This window comes from Pseudopodoces humilis, chromosome 6 (genome assembly GCF_049639895.1).
Source record: "Pseudopodoces humilis isolate 2021_Gansu_Grassland_sample_001 chromosome 6, ASM4963989v1, whole genome shotgun sequence".
In the NCBI taxonomy this organism is placed as follows: Eukaryota; Metazoa; Chordata; class Aves; order Passeriformes; family Paridae; genus Pseudopodoces; species Pseudopodoces humilis.
This window is the reverse complement of record NC_142205.1, coordinates 7432778-7444117: the sequence shown is the minus strand read 5'-3', so window position 1 is coordinate 7444117 and position 11340 is coordinate 7432778. Positions and strand designations below refer to the sequence as shown.

Here is an 11340-nt window from a genome sequence, read left to right as displayed (position 1 = left end):
CAGGCCTTTTCCCTGCTTCAGAAAGACGCTGCCTTCATCCAACAGAGCTCTTTTCCGTTCACAAAGAACTGGAATCGGTTCCTTCTGCCAGCCCTGTGGAGCATGACCTGGAGCGCGGACAATGTCGGAGGCCACGGGCAGGGGCTGCGCGTCCCGGCCGGGCTGGGCGGGGGTGCGGACGAGGCCCGGCTCAGGGCTGGGACGGGGACGCGACTCGGGGGTCGCGGCCGGGCGGGCACTGATGGGCGGAGGCGAGGGACGGGACGGCTGGAGGGGCGGAGATGGATGGAGGGGCGGGGACCATCAGTAAGAAGCGGCCCCGCCAGCCCGGCAGCGCCCGCGCCGCGCATCCGGGGGTGCGGCGGGAACTACCGCTGGAGCGGGGGGGAACTACCGCTGGAACATCCGGGGTTGCGCGGGGAACTACCGCTGGAACATCCGGGGCTAGGAGGGGAACTACTGCTGGAACATCCGGGGCTAGGCGGGGAGCTACCGCTGGGGCGGCGGGAAGCACCGCTCCCCGCTGGAGCATCCGCGGGTGCGGCGGGGACTACCGCTCCCGGGGACCCCGGCGCCCCACGGGGCGCAGCATGGAGAGCCCCGCGGTGACCTTCACGCTGGCCTACCTGGTGTTCGCCGTGTGCTTCGTGTTCCCGCCCGACGAGGTGCGCTCGGCGGGGCTGACGGTGCAGAGCCTGCTGTCCGGCTGGCTGGGCAGCGAGGACGCGGCCTTCGTGCAGTACCACCTGCGGCGCAGCACCGGCACGCTGCTGGCGCACTCCCTGCTGCCCCTGGGTGAGTAGCGCTCGGAATGAGCGCCCCGAGCTTTGTAACCAGCGCGCTGCACCGCAGCACATGCACTCACCGAGGAGCTGCAGTTAAAGTACGGACTGCGGAGTGAGATGCTGGAGAGCAGGGCAATGGAAAGGGACCCGGGGGCCCTGCTCAGTGGCAAGTTGAACTGAGCCAGCAGTGCCCTGGCAGCCAGGAGGGACATCCCTGTCCCGGGGACATCAGGCACAGCATCACAGCCGGGCAAGGCAGGGATTGTCCCGCTCTGCTCTGGGCTGGGGTGGCCTCACCTCCAGTGCTGGGGGCAACTTTGGGTGCCACAATAAAAGAAGAACATTGAGCTATTAGAGAGTGTCCAAAGGAGAGCAACAAAGATGGTGAAGGGCCTTGAGGAGAAGCCGTGTGAGGAGAGGCTGAGGGCACTTGGTCTGTTCAGCCTGGAGGGGACTGAGGGGAGACCTCAGTGCAGTTACAAATTCCTCAAGAGGGGAAGAGGAGGGACAGACACTGATCTCTTCTCTCTGGTGGCCGTGACAGGACCTGAGGGAATGACCTGAAGTTGAATATCCTCCCCTAAATCTCAGAGGAGATTTAGGTTGGATATTAGAAAAAGGTTCTTTCCCCAGGAGGGTGGTTGGGAACTGGAATAGGCTCCCCAGGGCAGGAGTCACAGCACTAAGCCTGATGGAGTTTGAGGATGCTCTCACACACATGGTGTGACTCTTGGGGTGTCCTGTGCAGGACTAAGTGTTGGACTTGATGATCCTTGTGAGTCTCTTCCAGCTCATCATCTTCTGTGATTTGTGATATAACCAAGGAATGCAAATCAGCTTCCTTTAGCCATATAATTCCACTAAAACTAAATGGCATCTTGCAGGTAATTTTTTTCAGCAACCAAATTCAGATCACTTTCCTTTAGGTATAAAATTCTGGTAAGAATCAGTGATGCCTAAGAATTTATCTCAGCTTGCATAATACAGGAGGCTTGAATTTGAAGTCATCCAGAAATACAGTACTTCTCTTGGAGGTGAGCTCACTAGTTAGGTAACCATATGATTCAGGGTATCTGTTTTTTCAGGTACTTAATTGTCTTCTGAAAGTAAGTTTTTTTTCCTTGCAGGTTATTACCTTGGTATGTGCTTTGCTGCACCTGAAAAACATCTTTGTTTTTTCTACCTGGCTTCAAAAGAGTGGAAAACTTTCTTCTTCTTCGCCGTTCTCCTCCCAGCAGTCACCAGTGCCCTGGCATATTACTGGTCACGGAAAGGCTGGAATAATCACCCGCTAGCCCGGACACTCGCTGTTCATGCTCTCCCGCAGTCGGGTTGGAGGGCAGTAGCTTCTTCCATCAACACAGAATTTAGGAGAATCGATAAATTCGCTACCGGAGCTCCAGGAGCGAGGGTGATCGTTACAGACACGTGGGTGATTAAAGTGACCACCTACTGTTTACATGTTGCCCAGCAGCAGGACATTCACCTGACGGTGACAGATTCCAGACAGCACGAGCTCACCCCAGACTCCAACGTCCCTGTGCAGTTCCTCACCATCCGAGTTGCCAGTGTTAATCCCTACATTAAGGCATTCGATATCAGGTAAAACAACTGCTAAACCTGTTATGTTACGTGTGTGCTGTTTGACGGTGCTGAGGGAGCACTTCTGTGCCCAACCTGGAGACTCCCTGGTCTCATCCCTTCCTTTCTGGTCCCTGCCTGCTGTGGTCAGGGCTTTTGTATGTGCAGTTCTGCCATGCAGTGCAGGTTGTTTAGAAAGCTTCATACACATGCAACACTGAATACAAAACGGATAAACAAAGGGATTGGCCTCTTTGATCCATTCTTAGGGAGAGGATTGTGCTGGATGTAAAAAGAAGTAGCTGGATAAAATTAGGTGAGAGATGGAGAACAGGAACGAAGGGTAGAATTTTTGATCTTTTAAATTTTGGGTGAGGAGAAATAGTTATTTGTCTAAAACTGTCTGTTGTTCATCCACAACTTTGGATTTTCCTTGTGCTTAAGGCTGATAATTTTGTCACTGCTCAGAAGAGTTCTCACTGAGCTATTGCAAGCCAACTGCCCCTGTAACAAGGAAAAAATTTTGGTCCTTTTCTGATTTATGTGTTCTCATAGCAGTAAATCATAACAATTGTGAATGTTAGGGCTTGTTTTGCAAGGGCCTATGCTGTTTATCTCAGCAGTCTCTGTGTAACCAGGCTAAAGTACAAGCAGAAACCTCTTTGTTGTATTATTAAGAATCATGTTAGTGCTCCTAAAACTATATTTGAAAAGGTATTTGACTGTCTTCTTGCTATAAATTTGTATGTCAGGAGCATTTATTAGGTAATTAAAAGGAGGCACATCACCAGACCTGTATGTGTGCAGTGGGGCAAGCATGAGGAAGGGAAAGAAGTGATTATGGTAGAAATCCAACTGAACAGAACTCAGAACAAGAGGTTGGTTAAGGTAAGCATGACAGTGCTAAGAAAAGAGACTTTTGTAGACCTGTGACCAAATTAGTATTAAACAACTAATGATTCTGCAAGCACTTCAATGCCAGAGTCGTAAAACTACATCCCCAGATGAGAAAATCGTGATTTGTTTGACAACTCCTTTTAGGGAAAAAAAGTCTTAAGCCCAAACTGCATTTTGTGACTAAACAGAATAGCATCAAGAACAGTGTTTAAAAGCTGTTTTAATAAGATGTCAGTAATAGTAAATCTCTGCTAGAATGTAGAATCATACAGGATCATTGTATATATCCGGAATCGGAATCGGAATCAAATACAGTGAGATGTTTCTGGAGGAAAAATGCTTCTGTGCAGGTGGGCCATGGTCCCCCTACATGTTCAGTGTGAGTTGTTCCTCTGTGTAAAAATGTCTCTGTGATTTGCATGGATAGCATCTGTTAAATGACATTATCCTGTAGCAGTAAAAACAATAGAGACCACTGAGAGCTAGAGCTAAGCCAGCCTTGCATTGTGCTGGTCTTTAGGAACTCAGTGAGTGATAGGAAAACGAGGACAGTTCTTCCCAGGACTTCTCCATGAAAGCGGTTTAATGAGTGGAAGCATTGAGCTGGAGAGTTCTGACACTACAGTTCAGAACTCTTATGGTAAAAAGGGATGACAACAGGGATGTGTCACTGTCATCTGTGTGAGGTCGCAGGTGCCACTTGCAGGCATCACTTTAATTTACAGAAGCAGCTTGTGTGAAACACAGCTTGCTGCAGCCTGAAATCAGCAGTGGTTTGTGACCTTTGTGGAATTTCTGGGATTATGTTATGATATAATCTAAAATTGTATCATAAAATTACAGAACCTGATAGATTGACACTTTTGCTACTTATATAGTACTATATCACCTTGTGGTGCCTGCTGCATGATACAACTAATTTCTCTTAACTAAACTCCTCAGGAGTTTATAATTGAGAATTTAAATATCATCGAAGTAAATAGGCATTAAAAAGGTGACAGAAATGGTGCAAACAGCACTTTGCAGTTAATGCATGATTTATGTACCTGTATTGCTTTTGTTCATGCTGATTACTTCAAAAGCTTTTATTTTTGTGTAATGTTTTACCTGATCTCTGACATACCCTGCTGGCAATCTGACACAGATATGAATGAGGACAGCATGTTCTGCTGACCAAGTTGTGCCAAAACAAATAGCTGAACAGCAGAAGAAAACAAGAAAACACAATGCTGTGTATTTATTCTGTCCAATAAGTACCAGCTTTTCTGTGGATTCGCTTCATTGATGTTAACCTCTGCAAAGTACTATCAAGGTATTTGGGTGGATAATCATGGTAACATTTTTCTCCATCTTTTCTTCTTCAGGTTGAACTCCACAGAGTATGGGGAGCTCCGGGAGAAGCTCCGTGCTCCTATCAGCAATGCAGCTAATGTTGTGATCCATCAAAGCCTTAGTGATTTATTTTTAGAAACCTTTACATCTCTGGTGGAAATAAACCAGACATACCATGTTCCAAGTACTCAGGTGAAACTTTCTATCCATGTGAGACTGTAACAATTATACTTTCAATACAGATGTGCCTGTGATTACTGTGTAAATGATAAATGTTTACCTAGGGCTATCTCAGGTGAATTACTAAGAGAATTTGTTGTTGTGAGGTTAACAAAAAGGTTTAATTAAAAATACGGATTAAATGACAAATTATTATTAAATTATTATGTTATTACTGCTTAATAATCCTCATTTAATAATTAAGCAGTATTCAGTCAGTAATTAAATGGTAAGTGAACAGCAGTTAAATACCCTATTACTCGTTACACTTCTAATAAATCAGCTAGCTTGCATTCAATATGTTTTACATCAAATATAAACTATTACTTACCTTGCTGTAGATAACAGATACCAAGTAAGGGATCTCTTGATCTCAAGAGGTCCTTTGAAAGGTCTCCTACCTACCTGAGGCTGCCCTGCAGGAGAGTTCCATGGGCTTGGGGGATGCGGTCCCTTACTTAGAGCGTGACTGGTGGTTAGAGTGTCCCTTGGTGTGGGTGTACAGCTGTAGGACTTACCGCTTCCTCTCGTTGGCCCCTGATAAGACATGGCCTAGATTCCTTAACTTCCTGAGAAGATGCAGCCAAGCACAATTTCTCAGGGTCTGCACAGCCAAGGCTGACTCCAGTCAGGCCTCCTGGTCAGTAATGCCAGAAACCCAAGTGCTCTTTGCTCATTCACGGTGATCCTTCCCTCACAAATGCTCACCTGTGTCAGTAAACTTATCATACACATAACTGGCTGCTGCTTCTGTTCCTGCTACAAGGAACACACTCTATTGTGAGCATTACAGTTTTGAGACATGAGAAATAACATAGTGAAATAAAGTCCCCTGTAATAATGTCTACAAAAATATTACATGAATGCATTTGGAAATGATGACATTGCACTTGCAGAAAGTTTATGGGGAGCCAGAGCCACAGCTGCTGTTGCTGTTCTTTAGGCAGTTTGCTCCAATACAGCTTGCTTTTCTAGACAGCCAGGTTTTGTTGGATCTTCTGCTGAAATAAACTAATGATTCTTAATTGGGGTTCGCTTTAGTTATTATGGCTATTATATGGTGTTAATTATAACAGCACAGAGTCCTACCTCCATTAATACTCACAGAGACCTGGTCATTATTCTACTTGTGCAGCAGTTGGAGGTGTGACTGGAGCACTGTCCAGTGTACCAGAGGGAACCAATTAAAGCAGTACTGGTGACCCTGCAGGGAGTCTGTGTCCAGTGGTTCAGCTGATGGAGTGAGGGGTATCTGTGGTAGTGTTGCACAGCTTATATAGTTTATGAACTAGCTAAAATAAAACTGGATCAGGTGTGTCTGCACATTATGTTGTATGTTCTGATGGCACTTCCAGCAAAAAGGGCTAGTCACAATAAATAGAAGATATTAAAGCTGATTTCTTGCAAAGCATTTAATTTGTGACACATTTAATTGTCAGCTGAACTTCTGAACTTGGGTTTGATATTGAGTGATAAATGACATCACTGATGATGATAAGGATGTCAAAAATACAACACTGAATTTTTTTGCTATTCTGAAGCTCCATTAATATGTTGAAAAAGTTAGTTATTCTTTCTATGCTAGAATTTTTCCTTCTTAAAAGCTAAGACCTAATATGACAAGTTAAAGCTGAGTGGCTTGTGTTCATCTGGATCTGCTCCACAGCCCAGCTGAGCAGACAGTTGAGCTGTCAAAGGAAGAGTCACTGGAGATGGGAACTAGAGACCACGGAGAGAGCTGGTTTTTGTTCCACCAGGAGCATTTTGAACAGATTCAGGTCTCTGTGCCTATTCAGTGTGTTGTCTTTTGAGCTTTGTCAAGTTCTTGAGCAGCTGGAAGACATATGGGAAATGCTAATTATTTTTTATTAATTGTAAAACACTTCATAGCAAGATGTTCCCATATGCATCTGCAAGTTCATGTGGCATAATTAACTGTGGGAAAAATCAGTTATTCCAGTTTTATCCAAGAAAAATAAAGTTTCTGGGCCCTCAGGATGAGCGTCCTTTGCTGAGTCCAGCCCTGGTTTCCTCATTTATGTCTTTTAGAAAGATGGAAGATAGGAACAGATGTTTGCTATTTTAGGTGGTAAGAACTGTTTGCTTGGTTTGTTTTCCTTCTTTTATACTAGTATGTTTTTTGAAAAATAGTTTGAATGACAAAGCTGGCTGCTTGCTTACCTTGCTGTGGCTGCTGGAAGCTCTTCAGAGAGTGAATGAATGTTTATTTTTCAGTCATTTTTGTTTAATCATTAGTCTCATGCAGCAGTTCTGGGTTTTCTGTTCAAAGAGAAGCTTTGCTGTCATTCATTACAGTGTTCTAATAAAACCATTTGATTTCCTCTGGTGGGGCAGTTCTGCCTTGATTATTCTGCCACAGATGATTTTCTAAAAGCCTTTGAAAAGCAGTAACAGGAGCCATTCTGTGCAGTTCACAATTCTGATGGTTTTTCTCCTCCCTCAGGAGCTGGAGCCATGCATAGGGTGTATGCAGACTATTGCCAACATCAAGCTCATCAAGAACTGCCAGGAGCCAAACGAGGGGGAATGCCAGCAGTGCTACTGCCGGCCCATGTGGTGCCTCACCTGCATGGGCAAGTGGTTTGCCAGCAGACAGGACCAGCAGCACCCAGAGACCTGGCTGTCGAGCCAAGTGCCTTGCCCGACTTGCCGAGCCAAATTTTGCATTCTAGATGTTTGCCTAATACGATGAGTAGTAACCTGGGTATGTTTTTACTTTTTTAATTTGACTATTTCATAATGGGTTTGGTTAAAGGCCTGCTAGATCTCTTTCTGAGACTTCATGTTCTACCAGGGTACAAACTCTAAAAGTTTCTTTTACAGTGTTGAAAACAGATGTAAATCTTTTCAGTTCCTTTCCACTTTTACCTGTAACTGTGGATTTTACTCACCTGATGTCAGCTTCTGGATTTTAATTTTGTTTAAACCCCTGTTTTCTTTTCTTACATTTTGGATGGAATAAGGTTATCCTTCTATATTTGCAGTACTGTTGTTTTTTCATGTTTTAACGTAGGTTAAATTCTTTACATTTTAAAATTTATCTTGGGTTTTGATTCTTTAATAAAGGGCTAACTGAGAAAATTGTTTTGATTAGACTTCATTGATGCTTTTGTTATTCTTTAATCCAGTTGTAAAGTTAAATTCTCAAAGTAATCTGACATGCCTCCGGTGTTTGTGAGCTTCTTAAAGACTGTGTTAGAGAAATAAGTTGTTAAAAATTCTTATGAACGTGAAAATAATAGGGTACAAAAATAGACATTTGTCTTTGTGATAGCTTCAGGTTATCATCAAGAGCTACATGCACATATATGGTCATTTCTAGAGAAGATCCTCTGTTTGCAGTAAAGAACACACCACTGCCTCCCACACAATCTTGATGCATTTCTTAAACAAGAGGATAGGGTTTAGAATAAGTTTTCTTACAGCATTTTGTGAAAACAAAACAACAAACCAACAGAAAAAAAAACCAAGTAATGCAAGTGGCTAGACTATTTACTGAACTTTTTTTTATTATTGTGATTTAGTGATTTAGTTTTGCATTTCCAGCTGTGTGTATGCTTTTCCACATCACTGACTTGTGGGTGGCCAGTGCTAGTAATCTGAGGTATATTATATACATGTGATGTCATTAAACTAAAGACAGTCTGTGGGTGGACTGTGTCAGTTTAAGTACTCCATAGGAGTGTATCATGTATAGCCCAAATTTCCCAGTGTGGTGCAGGTCAACAGGTCTTTCAGAACATGAGTCACACCTATATTATTTATTTCTCCAGCTGTAGTTCTGTAATTGCAGTGTTCCAGAAGATATTGGGGAAAATGTTATCTGTTGGTTTTTTTAGGTTAACATAATTTGTCAACCCAAAAAAGACTTTTTTCCAAGCAGGAGATATTTTTAATCCTTTACATGAATACTGTTTTTCTACCATGAGGTTTGGCATAGCTTGAAACCAAAATACAAAGTTATCATGTGATCTCTGCAGTGTGACTGTTTTTATTGTGTTGAAACTGGACCAAGTTGCCCAGAAAAGTGGCTGCCTCATTCTTGGAAGTTCTAAAAGGACTGAACAGGACTTTGAGCAACCTGATCTGGAAAGTGTCCTTACCCATGGCAGAGAGTTAGAACTGGATGATCTTTAAGGGCCTTTCCAACTCAAACCTTTCTCTAATATTGCTAAACTTGCTAAACTGCAGCTAAGCACCATTCCAGTCAGGACAAACCTTAGTAAGACTGAGGTTCTCAGTGCCATTTTTAAAGAAATGTTTGTTGACTTTGAGCTGTTTAAGGACTTGAGATATAAATACTCAAGCTTATACACAGATTACAAAACATTTTCTTCCAAAGACATACTGCAGGATTTCTTATTTGTGGTTTTTGAGGTTGGTGTTTTTTGTTTGGTTTTTTTGCTAGACAGCTTACCTGTTTAAAATGAACAGTTTTATTTGGATAGCCCTTAAGGAAAAGGCTTAATGAATATATGCAGTTATTCTTAAAACTCTCTGAAGAGCTCAATAAAAATACAGTAGATTCTTTGTAAGACTTCTGGTTTTAATTTTAAAGTTATGTTTACCAGGTAAAACTTTGTATGGTTGGAAATCGGTCTGGCTTATCTGTATGCAGTGTCTTACCTGAGAACATGAGAATAAATACAAATAGGGCTTAAATTCTCCTGAAGGTGTACATGGTAAGTCCTCCTTGGATGGATTTTCCTACCACAGCCTGAATGCAGAGGATTGCATAAATGGAGGAAGGTGTGTATGAAATCTCTGTAAGAACTTCAGGGGAAAAAATGGCCTCCAGATACTTTTTATCAGATGGGAAGGAGTGACACTGGATGTCATGAAATCAGCAGGGGCAATGACAAAAAATTTGTCTTTCCAAGGAAGCACTGGCATGTAGCAATGGTGTGTCCTATATAAAACATTTATTTAATTGTGACCTTGCTCAGATTTATTACCAAGCACCAGTAATAAAGAATCTATCACATTCCTATATCACATTCCTGTAGTAGAGGACCAATTGGAGTGCATCCAGAGGAGAGCCATGAAGACATTTAGAGGACTGGAGCACCTCTGCTATGGAGACAGGCTGAGAGAGCAAGAGGCATTCAGCCTGGAGAAGAGAAGGCTCCAGGGAGACCTTGCAGCACCTTCCAGTACCTAAAGGGTCTCTGAGAGAGCTGGAGAGGAACTTTTGACAAGGCCATGGCATGACAGGAGAAGGGAGAATGGCTTAAAACTGAAAGGGAATAGGTTCAGATTAGATAGAGGGGAAGAAATTCTTCACTCTGAGGGTGGTGAGGCACCAGGGTGGAGAGGCTGACCAGAGAAGCTGTGGATGTCCCAACCCTGGAAGCAATCCTGTTCAAGGCCAGGCTGGATGGGGCTGAGCATCCTGCTCTAGGGGAAGGTGTCCCTGCCCATGGCAGGAGTTTTAAGTAAAGGTCTTCAGCATCCCTTCCCACCCAAACTATTCTGTCATTTTATGAAACTGGCTAGCCTGCAGCTAAGTACCATTGCAGTCAGGATAACCTCAGTAAGACTAAAGTTCCGAGTGCCTTTCTTAAGAAATGTTTGTTGACTTTGAGCTATTTAAGGAGTTGAGATATAAATATTGGAGCAAGTTATCTTTAAGATCCTTTTCAAGCCAAACTGTTCTATGATTCCATTAATGGTATGAAATGTGGTACACATTCCTGTAGCGTGTATATTGAGGTGGCCACCAACCCCTCACGACGCTGACCCAAAACAAATCCTTGGCTATTGCATGAGGTACCACCGTGATGTGCGAGCTGGGTTTTCCCTGCATTTGCGAGCGGAGTGGGCTGGGCGATGCAGCCGGACGGAGATGGCGTGAGGGCACTGGTGCCCTCGGTGTGAGGCAAGCTGCGCCCGGTCCCTCAGAGGGGCGGAGGACACTTTACTCCAGTCGGACGGAGCAGCACTCCCGCAGGAACAGCACCGTCCCGGGCCTTCCCGGCCGCGGCCCCCCCCGGGCCGCGCCCGCCCTCCCCGCGGGAGGCCGGGCCGCGCCTGCGCTGCGCCCGGGCCGGGCCGGGCCGGGCCGGGGCCATGTTCGGCCGGGCCGGCGCCCGCCCCCGCCCTGTCGAGCGCGCCGCGCCCGCCGGGCGCAGCGGAGCCGGCCGGGCGGCGCAGGTGGGAGCGGCCGCGGGGGGACTGGGAACGGGGCGGGCAGCGCTGGGCGGGCGGGGATGCGGCGCTGTCTGTCCCGGGGCGGCTCCGGAGGCAGCTGCTGCCTGTGCCGCCCGTGCTTCTCCGGCGAGCATCCCCTTCTCACCCCCCGTGCAGGGGCTCCTTCGGCCTCCTCTGTCGGTGGCGACTGAAGGACCAGCAGCCCGGGCAGGGCGTGTGGGCTCGGCGGGACGCCCCAGCCCGGCTGGGAGTGCTGGGGCTTGGTATCAGGCTGGAGTGGGCGGGATGCAAAGCAAATACTGGAATGTTTCTAAAAGACGTAATTTTCATTTATCATTTCACCTTAGATTTTCAA

The 11340-nt window shown here is 45.4% G+C and overlaps 1 protein-coding gene across 1 annotated transcript; it reads left to right on the top strand.

Annotated features, from left to right (window-relative positions):
- Positions 1–367: 367 nt before the first annotated feature.
- On the top strand, positions 368–7930 carry TMEM129 (transmembrane protein 129, E3 ubiquitin ligase). The gene is made up of 4 exons (XM_005517903.3): positions 368–795; positions 1913–2387; positions 4628–4787; positions 7279–7930. The coding sequence occupies exons 1-4, from the start codon at positions 591–593 to the stop codon at positions 7525–7527; spliced, it is 1089 nt and encodes a 362-aa protein (XP_005517960.1). The 5' UTR covers positions 368–590; the 3' UTR covers positions 7528–7930.
- The last annotated feature ends 3410 nt before the right edge of the window (positions 7931–11340 follow it).

Excerpts from the sequence above, each read along its gene's own strand:
- TMEM129 (XM_005517903.3), top strand. The coding sequence starts at position 591 with ATGGAGAGCCCCGCGGTGACCTTCACGCTGGCCTACCTGGTGTTCGCC. Across the intron at positions 796-1,912 it reads GCACTCCCTGCTGCCCCTGG|GTTATTACCTTGGTATGTGC; the intron begins GTGAGTAGCGCT and ends TTTTCCTTGCAG. Across the intron at positions 2,388-4,627 it reads ATTAAGGCATTCGATATCAG|GTTGAACTCCACAGAGTATG; the intron begins GTAAAACAACTG and ends TTTCTTCTTCAG.